Consider the following 21,937-nt stretch of genomic DNA (forward strand, 5'->3'; position numbering starts at 1 on the left):
TTGTTCGCCAAACAATCGGTCACCAGAAAAGGGCAAACCGGTCAAGAACTTCTTGGAAGCAGAGTCTGCCTTCCATTCGCGTAGCCACATGGCCCTGCGGACTGCCACCGAATTGGCGGATGCTACCGCTGTATGGCTAGCCGAGTCCAGGACAGCATTCATGGCGTAGGATGAAAATACCGACGCCTGAGACGTTAAAGACGCTACTTGCGGAGCAGAGGTACGGGTGACCGCATTAATCTCAGACAGACAAGCTGAGATAGCCTGGAGTGCCCACACTGCTGCAAAGGCTGGGGCAAAGGACGCGCCTATGGCTTCATAGATGGATTTCATTAGGAGCTCTATCTGCCTGTCCGTGGCATCCTTGAGCGTTGAACCGTCAGCCACTGCTACTACGGATCTAGCCGCCAGTCGAGAGACTGGAGGATCCACCTTGGGACATTGAGCCCAACCCTTAACTACGTCAGGGGGGAAGGGGTAACGTGTGTCATTAAGGCGCTTAGTAAAGCGCTTGTCCGGGAAAGCCCTGTGCTTCTGGACAGCATCTTTGAACTTCGAGTGATCGAAGAAAAAACTCCGAGTACGTTTGGGAAACCTAAATTGGTGTTTCTCCTGCTGTGCTGCCGACTCCTCTATAGGTAGAGCTGGGGGAGAAAGATCTAGCACCTGGTTGATGGACGCTATAAGGTCATTTACTATGGCGTCCCCTTCAGGTGTATCAAGATTGAGAGCAACGTCAGGGTCAGAGTCCTGGGCTGCGACCTCCGCCTCATGCTCTAGAGAGTCCTCAAGCTGAGACCCCGAACAGCGTGATGAAGTCGGGGAAGATTCTAAGCGAGCCCGCTTAGCCGGTCTGGGACTGCGGTCCGTGCCGGAGTCCTCCACGTAATAACTAGAGGCCACCCCAGGAGCACGCTTCGTCGCAGACCGAGAGGGGCCTGGGGGCGATCCCGCAGTGCCCGGGGCCTGTGTAAGGGCCGGTCTGGGCTGCAAAGCTTCTAGTATCTTAGCAGACCATTTGTCCATAGACTGAGCCATGGATTGTGAAAGTGACTCAGAGAGTTTCTCAGCAAAAGCTGCAAACTCTGTCCCTGCCGCCTGGACAGGGGAAGCCGGCGGTTCTACCTGGGCCGAGGGTCCCACCAGTGCCCCAGGCTCCGGCTGAGCGAGTGCCACATGGCCCGAGCATTGCTCACAGTGAGGGTAGGTGGAACCTGCAGGTAGCATAGCCGCACAAGAGGTACAGGTTGCAAAATAACCCTGTGTCTTGGCACCCTTGCTCCTTGTGAACGACATGCTGTAGTCTCCCAGGAGAGTGATCACTGAGGGATATATAGCCACAAGCTAACAGTACAGCCGAACCGAGAAAATGTATACAATATAATATATATATATACAGTTCAGCACTCTAGGGGGCCCAGCACCGGTGGGAAGAGGCCACCTGGCTTACCGACCGCTCAAGCAGTGTGTGGCCACCAGATTCCCTGCCTCGGGTCTCCCAGAGGTGCTGCCAGAAGTCCTCCACCGGCAGAATGTGCTTAAAACATGGCCGTCGGCGTTCACAGGGGAGGAGGGAGCCGTGGGCGTAACCACAAAAGTGCGGGAATCTGGTGCCCCAGAGTGAATAGTGAGGGGGGCGGAGGACAGCCAAGTGTGCTCCAGCCCTCACTGTCGGCGTCAGACCGACCGTCCCGCCCTTCCCCCTGACTGGCAGGCCCGGGGGCGGGAGTTTAAGGCACTAGGCCGCAAAAGCCGGGGACTAAAGTTAAAAACCGCGGCCGGCAAGCAGGCGCGGTCGGCGCGGTAGTCCCGGTCTCATACCAACAGCGCAGTCGCTGCAGCGTCTGAGGTCAAGGTGTTCCAAACACCGTCCCCAAGGGGACACAGAGTACCTGTAGATGCAGGGCCCTGTCCCTGATGATACTCAGTCTCCTGTCCGACAGAATCCCACAGGGGCTGCGGAGGGAGCCCGGTCCCAGTGCCTGGATGACCGGATAGGATCCCACTTCTCCCAGAGCCCCTAAGGGATGGGGAAGGAAAACGGCATGTGGCTCCGGCCTGTGTACCCGCAATGGGTACCTCAACCTTAACAACACCGCCGACTTAGTGGGGTGAGAAGGGAGCATGCCGGGAGCCCTGTTAGGGCCCTCTTTTCTTCCATCCGATATAATCAGCAGCTGCTGCTGACTAAAAATGGGAGCATGAGTGCATGTGTGCCTCCTTCAACACAAAGCATAAAACTGAGGAGCCCGTGATGCACGGGGGGGTGTATAGGCAGAGGGGAGGGGTTACACTTTTTAAAGTGTAATACTTTGTGTGGCCTCCGGAGGCAGAAGCTATACACCCAATTGTCTTAATTGTCTGGGTCTCCCAATGGAGCGACAAAGAAAAAAACTACTAATAACCTCATACAAGGTGGTGAGTACATTCACATTTGTGTTCTCTGAGACGCCCCGGTGTTTTACAGTAAAATATACTAGGTTGCAATTGTGTGTTCAGGCAGCATGACTAGTTACAGTTTCGCTTTAAAACTAAAAAAAAAAAAAACACAAAAAAAACCCAAACACACAGGGTACTTATCGAGAACAATTAAACTGTCCGTGCACCAGAAAATAAAAACTGGGACACATAGTAAATTTATAGGATGGCAAATCAGCTCCCATTTTCAGAGAATTCACAGAACTGGGGTAAAAAGGTTCAAAATGTGTGTGCCAAATTCATCCAACAATTGTTTAAAGGGAACCTGCCATGTGAAAAAAAATGCTATTAACCTGCAGATATGGGGTTAATCTGCAGGTTAATAGAGTTCTGACACCCTGCGGCCATTGCATTGGAAACCCTGCTGCTTTTAGTCATAGACGTGCGACCGCAGCAGTTTCCGTCACCATTGCGGCAATGACTGACAGCCGGATCTGCACTGATGCAATGTTGAGCTGGCTGTCAGTTAGTGACAAGAGTTTGGTTACAGCCGCCGTTCACTATGCACTGACAGAAACAGGGCCAGCCATGCATCTATGACTGAAAGGCCAAGGCTGCCAGGAGACATAAAAATTATTTCCTCCCGGCAGCGGAGTGTGGTGGCTGCACGACATCTAGATGCCATTAACCTGCAGACTAAGCCCAATATCTGCAGGTTAATAGGGGTTTTTTTTCATAAAAGGTTCCCTTTAATACCAGAATACTGCCATAGCAGTTAAGACATATATTCCCCTGGGTTTAGTGTTTCCATTAACAGGTAAATATGGCTGCCTTTAAAATAAAATAAAAAAAGTATGTTTTGATACTGCTATAATTGAGCCATCACAATACAGTTATAAAGTTTAGTCATTAATAGAAGAGATCACTTAAAATGATCACCACTCACTGAGCAGCTGTCCCGTAAGGTATCAAATTTGCGCTGGATCTCATCTCTGTGCGACTGAAAAGGGGGAAAAAAATGAATTACAAAGTTATATTGAATTTTCCAGTAAATTAAAAGCCATCACGTCTGGGGGTTTATTGTACCCTTAAGGCTTGTATTTCCTCCTCAGCTTCTGCAGTGGTGTCCTCTAATTCAGTTTTTGCTTGGTGCAGCTGGCTTTCTAGAGCAGAACGTGCTGACTGTAAAGAGGCAATTTGGGATTCCCTTTCCTGTAAAGTCAGCTGCAGCTCGGTTAACTGCCTCTTCAACTCAAGCTTCTGCTCTTCATGTTCCAGACTAATCTACATGAGAAAGTAGAATTATCATCAGACGTGTAAGACACAACATGCTTCTTACATCAGTACTGGGGAAATAGTAGATTGCGATAGTCGAAATTAGCGACAGCAAAGTAACGAACCCTAAAACTCTTCCGCAAAGTCATTCTGACACAAGGCCTTGCCTTTTTCACCGGGCATTTTTACGCCTTCGTTCAATATTCCATATCTTCCAAGAGCCAAAACTTTTATGTGATGGTTTATTTGTTTAGTGTTTTTTGCGGGATGAGTTGTAGTTTTGAATGACACAATTCATTTTACCATGCAGTGTACTGGAAAACGGGGAACAAATTCTAAAGTATTCATTGTGCGGCGAAAATGACTTAACGTGATTCTCCAAGTCACTAAAATTACTGCGATATCAAACATAGTTTTATTTAAGTTGTGAAAAAAAACTTGCAAAAAAAAGAAAAGAAAAACGATTGTGTCGCCATGTTCCGAGACCTGTTTTCATAGTTTATGACTTTTTTTTTCTCTCTATGTGGCATATAACCATCAGATTAATTAATTTTGATAGGATAGACTTTTATGAACACAGGAATACTAAATATTTTTTTTTTTTATTTTAATTATTTTATTTTAACATATGGAATTTTTTTTTTTTTTTATTTCTGTTAGAGAATTTTAACCAGTGATCACCCTATCGCTTATTCCTAATGAAATACTTTAGTATTATTAAATCATGGTCTCCTATGAATGCCAGACAGACGTTGGTCTTCACTGGAGCATCGGTAGGTCAGGCATGAATGGGGGGTGTTCAGCAGATTCCCGGCTGTCAGAGCAGCCCATCGACAATCCACAATTCTGTTGCAAAGGAGGCCGATGGGATTCTAGAAGGACGCACCTCCCGATATGTGTGCACTAAATGCTGCTGCCAGAGACTGAGGTTATATCTGCCAGCAATGATGCATTCTCAACTCCTGCGCCTGCATTAAATGAGGACACCTGACATATGATGTTCATGTATGTCATATTTCAGTAAAGGATTAATGGCAGTGTATCATCATGACAAATCTGCTTTAATATTTTATCAAATGGAGAAGCAAATTATAGTACATTTGTATATCTCCTAAAGCTGGACATACAGTACATAGGACACATGGCGGACGAAGGTCCATTCATCAGCTATCTAGCATAAATCACTCATATGTATGCGTACTCAGCTCAGTTGACCATGCATGTATTTTCTATGGGGAGAGAGGAAATAGTAAACTGCAAAACACCAGTGAAAGTGGCTTATAGTCCCTAAAAAAAGGACAAAAAGTATCAGGCATTGAATTTCCAAGCCCCCTATGCTTCTTTCTCTCTTTCTCTCCTGACATCATTTGTCGGAGAGTCGGGAGGCCCACATACACATCAGAGAAAGCATATGTTTCCTCTGGAGTACAGGACTCATAACTGTTTTTTGCAGTATTCCCGCTTTGCAGCTGGTGTACAAATGGCATAATAATGTTTTGTGCATTTTCATATAAGGCTAGAGCCACACGAGCGCAAAAGCATTGGAAGCGATATGCTAATGATGCTCGGCTCGGGGTCTGCTGCGAGCGTTAGCTGAGTGTCATTATACTGTGATCTGTTCCTGCAATCAGATCACAGCTGTGGAAAAGAGGGAGTGAGCTGTGGAGGAGAGAGGGATTGATCTCGCCATCTCTTCCATTGTCAGCCTGTGCGTATATTGCACTGCATTTGGATGTCATTCGAGTGCAGCCCAATGTTTCACTCGCACCCATAGACTTGCATGAGTGAATATGGCTCTCGCATACACTTGTAGCATGCTGCAATTGCTTTCTCTGTGCGATTTCCCCTGAGAAAAAAAATTGCAAATGGGAACTGCCTGGTAGAGCAACATTGCTCCAAATGGAATATGATTTTTATTGCATTCCAGTCTTCCGATTTTACTTGCCGTGTGTCCTAGGCCTAATGGCTCAGTTCAGGAGACATGCCATGATTCTATGATGCCAGTATACATCCTACTCTAGTGACAGATCCGATTTAATTGAAAAAGGAAACTTATAAATAAGAGAACAGTATAAGCAGCAGCTCAGACAAGAGCAAAAAAAATGGAATCAGATCACTACAACTTAATTCCTATAAAAGACTTGTATTCAACAATGGTAATAACACTAAAAAGCAAATTTTTTTACATGAGATCTCACTGTTTGCTGGAAAAAGAAGAAGGGAATTTTGTTTACTTACCGTAAATTCCTTTTCTTCTAGCTCCTATTGGGAGACCCAGACAATTGGGTGTATAGCTTCTGCCTCCGGAGGCCACACAAAGTATTACACTTTAAAAGTGTAACCCCTCCCCTCTGCTATACACCCTCCTGTGCATCACGGGCTCCTCAGTTTTTGTGCAAAAGCAGGAAGGAGGAAACTTATAAATTGGTCTAAGGTAAATTCAATCCGAAGGATGTTCGGAGAACTGAAAACCATGAACCAAAAGAACAATTCAACATGAACAACATGTGTACACAAAAGAACAACAGCCCGAAGGGAACAGGGGCGGGTGCTGGGTCTCCCAATAGGAGCTAGAAGAAAAGGAATTTACGGTAAGTAAACAAAATTCCCTTTTCTTTGTCGCTCCATTGGGAGACCCAGACAATTGGGACGTCCAAAAGCAGTCCCTGGGTGGGTAAAAGAATACCTCGATAAAAAGAGCCGAAACGACCCCCTCTTACAGGTGGGCAACCGCCGCCTGAAGGACTCGCCTACCTAGACTGGCGTCTGCCGAAGCATAGGTATGCACCTGATAGTGTTTCGTGAAAGTGTGAAGACTAGACCAGGTAGCTGCCTGACACACCTGCTGAGCCGTAGCCCGGTGCCGCAATGCCCAGGACGCACCCACGGCTCTGGTAGAATGGGCTTTCAGCCCCGAAGGAAGCGGAAGCCCAGAAGAACAATAGGCTTCAAGAATCGGTTCCTTGATCCACCGAGCCAAGGTTGACTTGGAAGCCTGCGAACCCTTACGCTGGCCAGCGACAAGGACAAAGAGCGCATCTGAACGGCGCAGGGGCGCCGTGCGAGACACGTAGAACCGGAGTGCTCTCACTAGATCTAATGAGTGCAAATCCTTTTCACATTGGTGAATTGGATTAGGGCAAAATGAAGATAAGGAGATATCCTGATTGAGATGAAAAGGAGATACCACCTTAGGGAGAAATTCCGGAACAGGACGCAGAACCACCTTATCCTGGTGAAAAACCAGGAAGGGGGCTTTGCATGACAAAGCTGCCAGCTCCGACACTCTACGGAGTGATGTAACTGCCACTAGAAATGCCACCTTCTGCGAAAGACGTGATAAAGAGACATCCCGCAGCGGCTCGAAAGGTGGTTTCTGAAGAGCCGTTAGCACCCTGTTAAGATCCCAGGGTTCCAGCGGACGCTTGTAAGGTGGGACTATGTGGCAAACTCCCTGCAGGAACGCGCGGACCTGCGGAAGCCTGACCAGACGCTTTTGAAAAAATACGGATAGCGCCGAGACTTGTCCCTTGAGAGAACCGAGTGACAAACCCTTGTCCATTCCGGATTGAAGGAATGAAAGAAAAGTGGGTAAGGCAAAAGGCCAGGGAGTAAAACCATTATCAGAACACCAGGATAAGAAGATCCTCCAAGACCTGTAATAGATCTTGGCGGACGTTGGTTTCCTGGCCTGTCTCATGGTGGCAATGACATCCTGAGATAACCCTGAAGACGCTAGGAGCCAGGACTCAATGGCCAACACAGTCAGGTTGAGGGCCGCAGAATTCAGATGGAAAAACGGCCCTTGTGACAGCAAGTCTGGGCGGTCTGGAAGCGCCCACGGTTGACCCACCGTGAGATGCCACAGATCCGGGTACCACGACCGCCTCGGCCAATCTGGAGCGACGAGAATGGCGCGACGGCAGTCGGACCTGATCTTGCGCAACACTCTGGGCACCATCGCCAGAGGAGGAAATACATAAGGCAGTCGAAACTGCGACCAATCCTGAACTAATGCGTCCGCCGCCAGAGCTCTGTGATCTTGAGACCGGGCCATGAATGCCGGGACTTTGTGGTTGTGCTGTGACGCCATAAGATCGACGTCCGGCGTTCCCCAGCGGCGACAGATCTCTCGAAACACGTCTGGGTGAAGAGACCATTCCCCCGCGTCCATGCCCTGACGACTGAGAAAATCTGCTTCCCAGTTTTCTACGCCCGGGATGTGAACTGCGGAGATGGTGGAGGCTGTGGCTTCCACCCACAGCAGAATCCGCCGGACTTCCTGGAAGGCTTGACGACTGCGAGTGCCGCCTTGGTGGTTGATGTATGCGACGGCAGTGGCGTTGTCCGACTGGATACGGATCTGCCTGCCCTCCAGCCACCGATGAAAGGCCAATAGGGCTAGATACACTGCCCTTATCTCCAGAATATTGATCTGAAGGGATGACTCTACCGGAGTCCAGGTTCCCTGAGCCCTGTGGTGGAGGAAAACCGCTCCCCACCCTGACAGGCTCGCGTCCGTGGTGACCACAGCCCAGGTTGGGGGTAGGAAGGATTTTCCTTGCGATAGAGAATTGGGAAGGAGCCACCACAGAAGGGACGTCTTGGTTGCAAGGGAAGAAGGGAATTTTGTTACTTACCGTAAATTCCTTTTCTTCTAGCTCCTATTGGGAGACCCAGACGATTGGGTGTATAGCTACTGCCTCCGGAGGCCACACAAAGCATTACACTAAAAAGTGTAAGGCCCCTCCCCTTCTGGCTATACACCCCCAGTGGGATCACTGGCTCACCAGTTTTAGTGCAAAAGCAAGAAGGAGGAAAGCCAATAACTTGGTTAAACAAATTCACTCCGAGTAACATCGGAGAACTGAAAAACCGTTCAACATGAACAACATGTGTACCCGAAAAAAACCCAAAAATCCCGAAGGACAACAGGGCGGGTGCTGGGTCTCCCAATAGGAGCTAGAAGAAAAGGAATTTACGGTAAGTAACAAAATTCCCTTCTTCTTCGGCGCTCCATTGGGAGACCCAGACGATTGGGACGTCCAAAAGCTGTCCCTGGGTGGGTAAAGAAATACCTCATGTTAGAGCTGCGAAGACAGCCCTCCCCTACGGGGAGGCAACTGCCGCCTGCAGGACTCTTCTACCTAGGCTGGCGTCCGCCGAAGCATAGGTATGCACCTGATAATGTTTGGTGAAAGTGTGCAGACTCGACCAGGAAGCTGCCTGGCACACCTGTTGAGCCGTAGCCTGGTGTCGCAATGCCCAGGACGCACCCATGGCTCTGGTAGAATGGGCCTTCAGCCCTGATGGAACCGGAAGCCCAGCAGAACGGTAGGCTTCAAGAATTGGTTCTTTGATCCATCGAGCCAGGGTGGCCTTAGAAGCCTGCGACCCTTTGCGCTTACCAGCGACAAGGACAAAGAGTGCGTCCGAACGGCGCAGGGGCGCCGTGCGGGAAATGTAGATTCTGAGTGCTCTCACCAGATCTAACAAATGTAAATCCTTCTCATACCGATGAACTGCATGAGGACAAAACGAAGGCAAAGAGATATCCTGATTAAGATGAAAAGAGGATACCACCTTCGGGAGAAACTCCTGAATGGGGCGCAGCACTACCTTGTCCTGGTGGAAGACCAGGAAGGGAGCCTTGGAAGACAGCGCTGCTAGCTCAGACACTCTCCGAAGAGATGTGATCGCTACCAGAAAAGCCACTTTCTGTGATAGTCTAGAAAGTGAAACCTCCCTCAGAGGCTCGAAGGGCGGCTTCTGGAGGGCAACTAGTACCCTGTTCAGATCCCATGGATCTAACGGCCGCTTGTACGGGGGTACAATATGACAAACCCCCTGCAGGAACGTGCGCACCTTAGGAAGTCGTGCTAGACGCTTCTGAAAAAAGACGGATAGCGCCGAGACTTGCCCTTTAAGGGAGCCGAGCGACAAACCTTTTTCTAACCCAGATTGCAGGAAAGAAAGAAAGGTAGGCAATGCATATGGCCAGGGAGACACTCCCTGAGCAGAGCACCAGGATAAGAATATCCTCCACGTTCTGTGGTAGATCTTAGCGGACGTGGGCTTCCTAGCCTGTGTCATGGTGGCAACGACCCCTTGGGATAATCCTGAAGACCCTAGGATCCAGGACTCAATGGCCACACAGTCAGGTTCAGGGCCGCAGAATTCCGATGGAAAAAACGGCCCTTGGGACAGTAAGTCTGGTCGGTCTGGTAGTGCCCACGGTTGGCCGACCGTGAGATGCCACAGATCCGGATACCACGCCCTCCTTGGCCAGTCTGGGGCGACGAGTATGACGCGGCTGCAGTCGGATCTGATCTTGCGTAGCACTCTGGGCAAGAGTGCCAGAGGTGGAAACACATAAGGGAGCCGGAACTGCGACCAATCTTGCACTAAGGCGTCTGCCGCCAGAGCTCTGTGATCGCGGGACCGTGCTATGAAGGTTGGGACCTTGTTGTTGTGCCTGGACGCCATTAGGTCGACGTCCGGCCTTCCCCAGCGGCTACAGATTTCCTGAAACACGTCCGGGTGAAGGGACCATTCCCCTGCGTCCATGCCCTGGCGGCTGAGGAAGTCTGCTTCCCAGTTTTCTACGCCGGGGATGTGAACTGCGGATACGGTGGAGGCTGTGGCTTCCACCCACATCATAATCCGCCGGACTTTCTGGAAGGCTTGCCGACTGCGTGTCCCCCCTTGGTGATTGATGTATGCCACCGCTGTGGAGTTGTCCGATTGAATTCGGATCTGCTTCCCTTCCAGCCACTGTTGGAAGGCTAGTAGGGCAAGATACACTGCTCTGATTTCCAGAACATTGATCTGAAGGGTGGACTCCTGCTGAGTCCACGTACCCTGAGCCCTGTGGTGGAGAAACACTGCTCCCCACCCTGACAGACTCGCGTCTGTCGTGACTACCGCCCAAGACGGTGGTAGGAAGGATCTTCCCTGTGATAATGAGGTGGGAAGAAGCCACCATTGCAGAGAGTCCTTGGCCGTCTGTGAAAGGGATACTTTCCTGTTCAGGGATGTTGACTTCCCGTCCCATTGGCGGAGAATGTCCCAATAAAGAGGACGCAGATGAAACTGCGCAAACGGAACCGCCTGCATTGCCGCCACCATCTTCCCGAGGAAGTGCATGAGGCGTCTTAAGGAGTGCGACTGACCGTAACGGAGAGTCTGCACCCCGGTCTGTAGTGACCGCTGCTTGTCCAGCGGAAGCTTCACTAGCGCTGAGAGGGTATGAAACACCATGCCAAGATACGTTAGTGATTGGGTCGGTGACAGGTTTGACTTTGAGAAGTTGATGATCCACCCGACCGTCTGGAGAGTCTCTAGCGCAACATTCAGGCTGAGTTGGCATGCCTCTTGAGAGGGTGCCTTGACAAGTAGATCGTCCAAGTAAGGGATCACAGAGTGTCCCTGTGAGTGCAAGACTGCTACCACTGCCGCCATGACCTTGGTGAACACCCGTGGGGCTGTCGCCAGACCAAATGGCAGAGCTACGAACTGGAGATGTTCGTCTCCTATCACAAACGTAGAAAACGTTGGTGCTCTGTAGCAATCGGCACGTGGAGATAAGCATCTTTGATGTCTATTGATGCTAGGAAATTTCCTTGAGACATCGAGGCAATGACGGAGCGGAGGGTTTCATCCGGAGCCGCCTGGCCTCCACGTGCTTGTTGAGCAGTTTTGGGTCCAGAACGGAACGGAAAGACCCGTCCTTTTTTGGCACCACAACCAGATTGGAGGAAAACCGTGTCTTGTTCCTGAAGAGGAACAGGGATTACCACTCCTTCTGCCTGCAGAAGAGCATCGGCTCGGTGGGGAGGTGGGGACGTTCTGAAGAATCGAGTCGGAGGACGAGAACAGAACTCTGTCCTGTGCACGTGGGCACAATGTCCCTCACCCACCGGTCTGTGACCTGTGGCAGCTAAATGTCGCCAAGGCGAGCGAGTCTGCCATCAACCGCGGATGCGGAGAGATGAGAGAGCTGAGAGTCATGAGGAGACCGCCTTGGTAGCGGTTCCTCCGGCTGCCTTCCTTGGGCGTGATTGAGCCCCCGGAAGCTGAGCCCCTCTGAGGCTTTTCAGCTCTTTTGGACGAGGACAATTGGGACCTGCCCGAGCTTGGGAAGGACCGAAACCTCGACTGTCCTTCCAGGACAGCATCATTAGGGTAAGTCGCAATGCAGACATTGCGAGGTTACGGACGCCCCTGCGGCACAAATGTACATATGCTCAAGACCAGCTGTGCAAGAACAGCTGAAAAGCTTAGGGTTCCCATACGGCTGTAAATGCCGGAGCAACCGACACGCCGATAGCCTCATAGACAGATTTCAACCAGAGTCCATCTGTCTGGCATCTTTAAGTGAAGTCCCATCTCCACTGCAACTATGCTCTAGCCGCAAGCCTGGAGATTGGAGAATCCACCCTTGGACCCTGGGTCCCGCGCTTGACCACGTCAGGGGGAAAAGGATAACGTGTATCCTTAATACGTTTGGAGAAAACGCTTATCTGGTAAGCGTGGTGTTCCTGGACTGCTTCTCTGAAGTCAGCGTGGCCAGAAAAATACTCAATATACGTTTGAGCTACTGAAATGGGACTTCTCCTGCTGTGAAGCTGACTCCTCCGCTGGGGGAGCTGAGGGAGAAAGATCCAACATTCCATTGATGGACGCTATAGGATCATTCCTTATGGCGTCACCATCCGGTGTATCCGGATTGAGAGCGGTGTCAGGATCAAAGTCCTGATGAGCTACGTCTGCCTCATCATACAGAGAGCCTCCTGGGACCCCCCCGGAGCACCGATTTTATTCCAAATGAGGGTGGCCAGGGAGCAATGATCCAGATTGCCCATGGCCTGTCCGGACTGCAAGTCTCTATCCCATTGCAACTCCATCCCTGTCCTTGGACAGGGTTGACAGGTGGTTCCTTTGGCCACGTCTAGTAGAGACCCCGGCTGACCAAGTGCTACAGGGGAGCATTGCACACAATGGGGTTCAGTGCCGTGGAACAGTATCACATGCAGTAAAAACAGCATCGAAAGCCTGTGTTGCTTATATGCTGCTGCCGGCTAGCCATCTAGGATATAGAGCCAAGAATGGCGACCGTACAGTGCAATGTATAGCATACAAGCATAAAGTACAAATGAACACTGCAGCACATGCAATACAAGCAGCATAGAAAGCCTGTGCCTTGGCACCCCTGCTTTTCTGCTGCTGTAGACTAGCCATCTAGGGGAATATAGCCCAGAATAGCGACCATACAGTGCAATGTATAACATACAAGCATAAGTACAAATGAACACTGCAACCCCTGCAATACAAGCAGCATAGAAAAAACCTGTGCCTCAGCACCCTTGCTTTTCTGCTGCTGTAGTCTAGTCATTCTAGGCGAAAATAGCCCAGACTAGCGACCGTACAGTGCAGTGTATAGCATACAAGCATAAATACACATGAACATTTCAGTACATGCAATACAAGCAGCATGGAAAGCCTGTGCCTTAGCACCCTTGCTTTCCTGCTGCTGATGTGTCGCCATCTAAGAGGGCATATAGCCAAAAATAGCGACCTATGCAGTGTAAGCATAAAACACAAATGGACAACTGCGGTATTTAGTGGGTTCAGCACTTCAGGTGCCGCTTACCGCCCGCCTATAAGCGGGTGTGTGGTCGCCCTAGTCCTGTGCCTGGTTGCCCAGAGTCCGATCTCTCAGCTCGGACTGCAGGAATGGCTGCCGGCGTCCTTCTCCAGCTCGTGTGGGTAGAGGCGGGCCGTGGGCGTGCCCCCAAGTCAGAGCGGGAAACCGGCGTCCCACAGTGTCCAGTGAGAGGGCTGGAGCATGTAAATAAGGCTCCAGCCCTCGGCGCTGCTGATTGTACAGCGTCTCTCCCCTACCCTGATTGACAGGGTGGGGGCGGGAACGAAGCGGAGCTAGGCCGCAAAAGCCGGGGACTGGATTTATAAGCGCCGCCGCCGTAAAAGCGCGGTCGGCGCTAAGTCCCCGGCGCACTACAAGTCCCAGCCGCGCCGCCGCTCCCGGAGCGTCCGGCGCGGTAGTTCCCCATACATAAAGTCACTCAGCTAGGCTGCAGTGACTGTAACCCTTTACTGTCCCCGGCGCACTAGCACACCCAGCAAGTCTGGAGTGTGCTGTGCCTGTGTGTACGGGGACACAGAGTACCTGAATGGTGCAGGGCCATGTCCCTGAACGGTACCCAGCTCCGTATCCAGCAGGTTCAATGGGTCTGTGGATGGAGCCCGGCCTCAGGGCTTTGGGGCCGGTAAGATCCCACTTCCTCAGAGCCCCTCAGGGGGATTGGGAAGGAAAACAGCATGTGGGCTCCAGCCGCCGTACCAGCAATAGGTACCTCAACCTTACAAACCACCAGCGGGGTGAGAAGGGAGCATGCTGGGGGCCCTATATGGGCCCTCTTTTCTTCCATCCGATATAGTCAGCAGCTATTGCTGACTAAACAGTGGAGCTATGCGTGGATGTCTGACCTCCTTCGCACAAAGCAGAAAACTGGTGAGCCAGTGATCCCACTGGGGGTGTATAGCCAGAAGGGGAGGGGCCTTACACTTTTTAGTGTAATGCTTTGTGTGGCCTCCGGAGGCAGTAGCTATACACCCAATCGTCTGGGTCTCCCAATGGAGCGCCGAAGAAAGCGAGACGTTCCTGTCGAGGGAAGTCGACCTCCTGTCCCATTTGCGGAGAATGTCCCACTGGAGTGGCCGCAGATGGAATTGCGCGAAGGGCACTGCCTCCATCGCTGCCACCATCTTCCCCAGGAAGTGCATGAGGCGCCTTAAGGGGTGACTGACCCAGAAGAAGTGATTGCACCCCTGCCTGCAGAGAAAGCCGTTTGTCCAGCGGTAGCTTGACTACCGCTGACTGTGTATGAAACTCCATCCCGAGGTAAGTCAGTGATTGGGTCGGTGTCAACTTGGATTTTGGGAAGTTGATGATCCACCCGAACTGCTGGAGAGTCGCCAGAGCTACGGTAAGGCTGTTTTGACACGCCACCTGAGAAGGTGCCCTGACTAGGAGATCGTCTAAGTAGGGAATCACCGAGTGGTCCTGAGAGTGTAGGACCGCCACAACGGATGCCATGACCTTGGTGAACACCCGTGGGGCTGTCGCTAGGCCGAAAGGCAATGCCACGAACTGAAGGTGTTCGTCCCCGATGGCGAAACGCAAGAAGCGTTGATGTTCGGGTGCGATCGGCACATGGAGATAAGCATCCTTGATGTCGATCGATGGTAGGAAGTCTCCTTGTGACATCGATGCGATGACCGAGCGGAGAGATTACATCCGAAACCGTCTGGTGCTCACATGTCTGTTGAGTAGTTTGAGGTCCAGAACGGGACGGAATGAACCGTCCTTCTTTGGCACCACGAACAAGTTGGAGTAAAAGCCGCGACCATGTTCCTGAGGGGGAACAGGGATCACAACTCCTCCTGTCTTCAGAGCGTCCACCGCCTGAAAAAGTGCGTCGGCCCGATCGGGGGGCGGAGAGGTTCTGAAGAAACGAGTCGGAGGACGAGATCTGAACTCTATCCTGTAACCGTGAGACAGAATGTCTCTCACCCATCGATCTTGAACATGTGGCCACCAGGCGTCGCAAAAGCGGGAGAGCCTGCCACCGACCGAGGATGCGGTTCGGGGATGCCGAGAGTCATGAAGAGGCCGCCTTGGAGGCATTGCCTCCGGCGGCTTTTTGGGGGCGTGACTTAGCCCGCCACGCATAGGAGTTCCTCTGGCCTTTCTCCGGCCTGCTGGACGAAGAGGATTGGGGCTTGGCGGAGGGACGAAAGGACCGAAACCTCGATTGTATTTTCCGTTGCTGAGGTCTCTTAGGTTTGGATTGGGGTAAGGATGAGTCCTTTCCCTTGGATTCCTTAATAATCTCATCCAAACGTTCGCCAAACAATCGGTCGCCAGAAAACGGCAAACCGGTTAAAAATCTCTTGGAAGCCGAGTCTGCCTTCCATTCGCGCAGCCACATGGCCCTGCGGACTGCCACAGAATTAGCGAATGCCACCGCTGTACGGATAGCAGAGTCTAGGACTGCGTTCATGGCGTAGGAAGAAAAAGCTGACGCCTGAGAAGTCAAAGACGCAACCTGCGGAGCAGAATTACGTGTGACCGCATTAATCTCAGCCAGACAAGCTGAGATAGCTTGGAGTGCCCACACGGCTGCAAAAGCCGGGGCAAAAGACGCGCCCGTGGCTTCATAGATGGATTTCACCAGGAGCTCTATCTGCCTGTCAGTGGCATCTTTTAGCGATGAGCCATCTGCAACCGATACCACAGATCTAGCCGCCAATCTAGAGACTGGAGGATCCACCTTGGGACATTGAGCCCAACCCTTAACTACGTCAGAGGGGAAGGGGTAACGTGTGTCAGTAAGGCGCTTAGTAAAGCGCTTGTCCGGAACCGCTCTGGGCTTCTGGACAGCATCTCTGAAGTTAGAGTGATCGAAAAACGCACTCCGTGTACGTTTAGGGAACCAAAACTGGTGTTTCTCCTGCTGAGAAGTCGACTCCTCTACAGGTGGAGGCGGGGGAGATAGATCTAACACCTGGTTGATGGACGACATAAGGTCATTTACTAAGGCGTCCCCTTCAGGTGTATCAAGATTGAGAGCAACGTCAGGGTCAGAGCCCTGAGCTGCGACATCCGCCTCGTCCTCCAGAGAGTCCTCAAGCTGGGACCCCGAGCAGCGTGAAGAAGTCGGGGAAGATTCCCAGCGAGCCCGCTTAGCCGGTCTGGGAGTGTGGTCCGGGCAGGAGTCCTCCACGTGAGACCTAGGGCCCCCCCTGGGAGCGCGCTGCGGCGCGGACCGAGAGGGGCCTGGAGGCGACGATCCAACAGGGCCCGGGGCCTGTGTAAGGACCGGTCTGGACTGCAAAGCTTCTAGCAGCTTGGCAGACCATTTGTCCATAGACTGAGCCATGGATTGTGAAAGTGACTCAGAGAGTTTCTCAGCAAAAACGGCAAACTCTGTCCCTGCCGCCTGGACAGGGGGAGCAGGGGGGTCTACCTGAGCCGAGGGGCCCACTAGTGACCGAGGCTCCGGCTGAGCAAGCAAAACAGGGGTCGAGCATTGCTCACAGTGAGGGTAGGTGGAACCCGCAGGTAACATAGCCGCACAAGAGGTACAGGTCGCAAAAAAACCCTGTGCCTTAGCACCCTTGCTCCTTGTGGACGACATGCTGTTGTCTCCTAGGAGAGTGATAACTGAGGGTATATGGGAAAGGGTATATAGCCCGACCGAACAGAAGTATATATATATATATAATACGTAACTATTCCGGCACCCTAAGGGGACCAGCACCGGGTGACCGGTGTGGCTTACCGACCGCTAAAAAGCGGAGTGTGTGTCCTCCAGATTCCCTTCCTTAGGCCTCCCAGAGTTGCAGAGCTCTTTCCTGGTAATCCTCCACCGGCAGAATGCCAAAAAAATGGCTGCCGGAGCTCTCTGGGGAGGAGTGGAGCCGTGGGCGGCGCTAGAAAAGTGCGGGAATCTGGGGTCCCCACAGTGATCAGTGAGGGGGGAGGAAACATACAGGATGCTCCGGCCCTCACATCCGACGTCAGGTCGGCAGTCCTGCCCTTACCCCTGACAGGCAGGCCCGGGGGCGGGAGTTTTGCTACTAGGCCGCAATGAAGCCGGGGACTAAATTTAAGACCGCGGCCGACAAGCAGGCGCGGTCGGCGCGGAAGTCCGCCGGTCTTCACAAATCAGCAGCTGCTGCAGCGTCCGGGAAGAAGGCGCTCCATGCACAGCCCCCATGGGGACACAGAGTACCTTAGCGATGCAGGGCCCGGTCCCTGAGGATGAATAGACTCCTGTCCGGCAGATTCCCACAGGGGCTGCGGAGGGAGCACGGTCCCATGTAAATGGATGACCGGTCAGGATCCCACTTCTCCCAGAGCCGCTAAGGGATGGTGAAGGAAAACGGCATGAGGCTCCGGCCTTTGTACCCGCAATGGGTACCTCAACCTTAACAGCACCGCCGACGTAGTGGGGTGAGAAGGGAACATGCCGGGGGCCCCGTGGGGGCCCACTTTTCTTCCAACCGATATAACTAATATGAGAATGTATGAGTGGATGTGTGCCTCCTTCCACACAAAGCATAAAACTGAGGAGCCCGTGATGCACGGGAGGGTGTATAGGCAGAGGGGAGGGGTTACACTTTTTAAAGTGTAATACTTTGTGTGGCCTCCGGAGGCAGAAGCTATACACCCAATTGTCTGGGTCTCCCAATGGAGCGACAAAGAAACATCTGTTAGAAAGCTAGTGACAACTTTTTAAAATCATTAAACTCAGATTTACAGTTGACCACAAGATATGAATTCCGTAATATTTTCCTTACTTCTCGTAATCTTGTCTCTAGTTCCAGGAGTCGGTTCTTATCAGTGTGGTCCTGGTTATTAATCCGCTCTAATTGTTCTTCAAGCTTCTGGTTCTGGGCCTCGATTTTTCCAGCCTGAGTCTCTAGGTAAAATTTTTGCTGCCTTAGTTCGGATATCATCTCCTCCTGGGCTTTCCTAAAAGCACAAATAAAGACCAAATTTGGAAAACACGACAAACCATTTCCGGTATTGAACCAGCATGTGCTTTTGGCTCAGCCAAACACGAGCCTGGTACATCAGATACTCACATATTTCTCTGAGTGAATAAGCTGCTATTTGCTGCTAGTTTATTAGCTTCGGACAGTTCTGCTAATCTTTGTTCTAAAGACTTGATCTTTGACTCCAAAGCATTGATCATCTGGAAGATGTAAGGAATCATAAATTACCCATTTAACATTAGCTGAATGGTTTTTCGGATAAAGCCCATTTTAAAGGCTTTTGTACACATGGCACCCTTTACAGGCGGATTCCGCAAGCAGCAAAAAGTGCTCCATAAAACGAACATAAAACACAACAATGTAAAAACAACACACATGTTCAATCTTATCTCAATTCTTTTAACCACTGCAGGGTTCGGAAACCCTGAAATGGTTAAAGGAAATGACTTTATTCTATGGGCGGTTTACGCTGGGAAGCTGCGTCTCTCTATACTTAACAGTATAAAGTAAGTGACGCCTGCTGCGAAGCACCACAAGAACCGCGGCAAAGCCACATCAGGAAAACAACATTTTTTTGGACCAGGCTTCACCTGGGAAAACTAAGCAGCTGCACCAGCATCTACGACTGTGTGAACATAACCTAATTGGTACTAGTCTCTTTTTTTCACATTTAATTTATCAAATGTTTAATATTTTTACATAATAAGCATAAAAACATTTCTGTAGCACATACTGCTTTCTGTTCACTTAGGATTCTGCTCTTCTCACACATTTCTTCCTCATTTTTGACACGCAACTGCTCAAGAGATTCATTTTCCTCCAAATCCTTCTTAATTTGTGCTTCAAGACTCTATAAACGTTAAAAAGAAAAAACAAACCACTAGTTAACAATACATAGACAACTAAATAAATGTGTCAAAGGCATATAAGTACAAATGAATGGATAGTAAGATGTTTAAAGGGAACCTTTCACCAGTTTTTTGCTCCCCCATCTAAGTGCAGCATAATGTAGAGACTGAGACCCTGATTCCAGTGATGTGTCACTTACTGAGCTGCTTGCGGTCATTTTGCTAGAATCACTGTTTTCTCTTCTGCAGATCTAACAGTTCTCTGAATACTGAGCTCTGTATAATCCTGCCTATACCACTGATTGGCTAATCTCTGTGTACACTATGCATAGGCAGAAAGCTGCCAATCAGTGGTGTTGGTGGGGTTATATAGAGCTTATGAATATGCTAGACTTTCTGGCAGCAGGTTTACTAGCCCTCTATCAATAATTTCCTAATAATAAAACAGTTTGTTATCAAAACTACACTAAGCTGCCCAATAAGTGACATCACTGGAATCAGGGTCTCTGTCTCTACATTATACTGCTCTCAGATTAGGTAGCAAAAACCTGGTGACAGATTCCCTTTAAGGCTTAGTTCAAAACAAGAACAGTAGAAGTAAGGTTTAATATTGACAGCTGCAAAGAAACGGTAGGTTGGTTTATCAGTTGTCATTGTGTTTATTATTTCTTGCAGGTTTTAGGGACGGGAGTTTATCTTATGCATTTATTCTTTTTAGCTTTTAAGACATAACTAAAAGTTATTGATAGAAAGATTTATTTACTCTGACTTTATCCTCATAGACTTGTTCGTTTTGCTTCAGATGAACATCCAAATGTTGGGCTCCCATTTGGGCCTCTCTGTATTTTTCTTCAAGTTCCTAGGGAAGAATACATACACAAACGGTTCAACCAGTACAAAGTAAAAAGAGTTCATACTCTAAAGCTGGCCACACACATTAGATTGAAGTAGGTTAATAGTTAAGCAACTGGTCAACATACTAGGTTCAATGACACATGGTGACGATGTATCAAGAAGGTTCTTTCCATAAAAGAACTTTCACATCCAAGTGACTATTAAACAGAAATATTAAACAGAAATGCCAGTGTATCACCAGTTGGTAAAAATGTTCTTTTTTGGTAAATTTCACCCAGTGAACACTGGACAAAATCATCTGTTTTGATCAATTATAGATAATGTGCATGGCCACCTTAAGGCTCTGACTATACCATTATTTTATCAGCCATCTGTTGAATTTGTTGAGATTTGGTCTGAATGTCTTCCTTTAACTTGTTTTCTCTGCGCTCCACATTCTCCAGTCTCCTAACCTGGTTTTCCAAGGAATGACGTTTCTCCTAAAATCGAAAACACAATTACAGGTTGTGAAGCAGATCCTGCACACAAGGACAAATGTGGTCCCTAAAAATGCTCGACATCCTACAGAGAAATAAGGAAAAATAAATGAGGTCTACCAACCAAATAATCACTTCCAATACCAATAGCATATGTAATATGAGCCTTTAAATTTTATGACATTCTGAGGATCCGGACACCAATCTCTATATTAAAAAAAAAAAAAAAAAAAAAAAAAAGGACTTTGGGAAAGAGAAAGTAAAACAAATCAATGGACAAAGGACCCACCTCAGCCTCAAGCAATTTTTTCTTTATTCCGTCATTTGAATCCTCGCGATTTTTAAGCTTCTCCAGATCTTTCTCTGCTCGTTCTTTAGCCTGACGGATGTTTTGGAGTAGTTCAGTAGCTTCAGAACTGGCCTTTACTGCCTGGGGACACAGAAAATATTGACTGAAACAAACTACACAACGTTTCATGGCTTCGAATAGGAGCAAAACCACTGTGTGCAATGAGATCTGTAACCTTGCTGTTGGGAAAGAAGACATAGTGATTGGACGTCAATACAAAGATCAACTAACATTTTTCTCCTTACTATACATGTCAAATGTACTGTATATATTTTCAGATAGAAATAATTTCTGTACCTGGCATTCATTAAAAATGTTACCACCTCCTGAAGGCCGCTACATTATTTTGGAAGCTTCACTTTGCACCTGTCCTCTAAATCTTGGTGATATTTAGGCCCCAAATTCCACTCAAATGCTGTTTCTGCAGTTTATGGCACAGTTGAAAAAATGGGTGCTCAATAAGGATTCAAACCCATCAATAAAAAAGAAGAACTTGGCACTCCAAATATGGAATTTTTTTCACAGGCAGTCCAGAAAAATTATAATGTTTCAACCCCTATATTTGGGTCTTCATCAGACACCATAGATTCTTGTACAGGATATGGCTTTAAGATGGAGAAACTCTCAAACGTCACTATGAGAATTAAAAAAAAAAAAAAAGACTGCTGTGATGGTGCACTGTAGTAAAGCGTCTTACACTGTTAGGCTATGTGCCCACAAGAGATTGCTCCTGCGGATTTTGCCGCGGAAAACCTAAGTATTTAACTGGATTTTCCAGATAAATCCGGAGGTTTCAGCAAGTACAGACACTCCCCATGTTATCCTATGGGACATGGGGAGTGTCTGTGTCCATGCTGTGAAATGTGGGACTGCGGAATATGCTGCGGATGTCCCGCAGCCGCACATAACTGCATGTCAATTATTCCTGCGGATTTACCTGCGGAAATCCCGGCGCTCCACTATGGAGATAGAGGCCGGGACTTCCACAGGTAATCCGCCGGAATGTCCGCAGGTTTACCGCAGATATTTTGCTGGAATCCAGCAGCTAAAAATAGCTGCGGATTCCGGCGAGCAGCGCGGGAAACCTGCAATTACCTGCGGATATATCCGCAGGTGCAAGCTCCCATGGG

The 21,937-nt window shown here is 49.6% G+C and overlaps 1 protein-coding gene across 6 annotated transcripts in view; it reads right to left on the reverse strand.

The window, feature by feature from the left end:
• CIT (citron rho-interacting serine/threonine kinase) overlaps positions 1 to 21,937 on the reverse strand; it is a 304,000-nt gene that overhangs the window by 146,940 nt on the left and 135,123 nt on the right. For all 6 annotated transcript variants that reach the window (XM_075320265.1, XM_075320246.1, XM_075320294.1 and 3 more), the window contains 8 exons: positions 20,748 to 20,888; positions 20,336 to 20,461; positions 19,891 to 19,986; positions 19,013 to 19,129; positions 18,370 to 18,479; positions 18,082 to 18,256; positions 3,505 to 3,702; positions 3,365 to 3,418 (listed from right to left, as the gene is read on the reverse strand). In XM_075320265.1, the coding sequence (XP_075176380.1) occupies positions 3,365 to 3,418; positions 3,505 to 3,702; positions 18,082 to 18,256; positions 18,370 to 18,479; positions 19,013 to 19,129; positions 19,891 to 19,986; positions 20,336 to 20,461; positions 20,748 to 20,888 (1,017 nt within the window). The remainder of the gene's footprint in view (positions 1 to 3,364; positions 3,419 to 3,504; positions 3,703 to 18,081; positions 18,257 to 18,369; positions 18,480 to 19,012; positions 19,130 to 19,890; positions 19,987 to 20,335; positions 20,462 to 20,747; positions 20,889 to 21,937) is intronic.

Source organism: Anomaloglossus baeobatrachus, chromosome 1 (assembly GCF_048569485.1).
Source record: "Anomaloglossus baeobatrachus isolate aAnoBae1 chromosome 1, aAnoBae1.hap1, whole genome shotgun sequence".
Lineage (NCBI taxonomy): Eukaryota > Metazoa > Chordata > Amphibia > Anura > Aromobatidae > Anomaloglossus > Anomaloglossus baeobatrachus.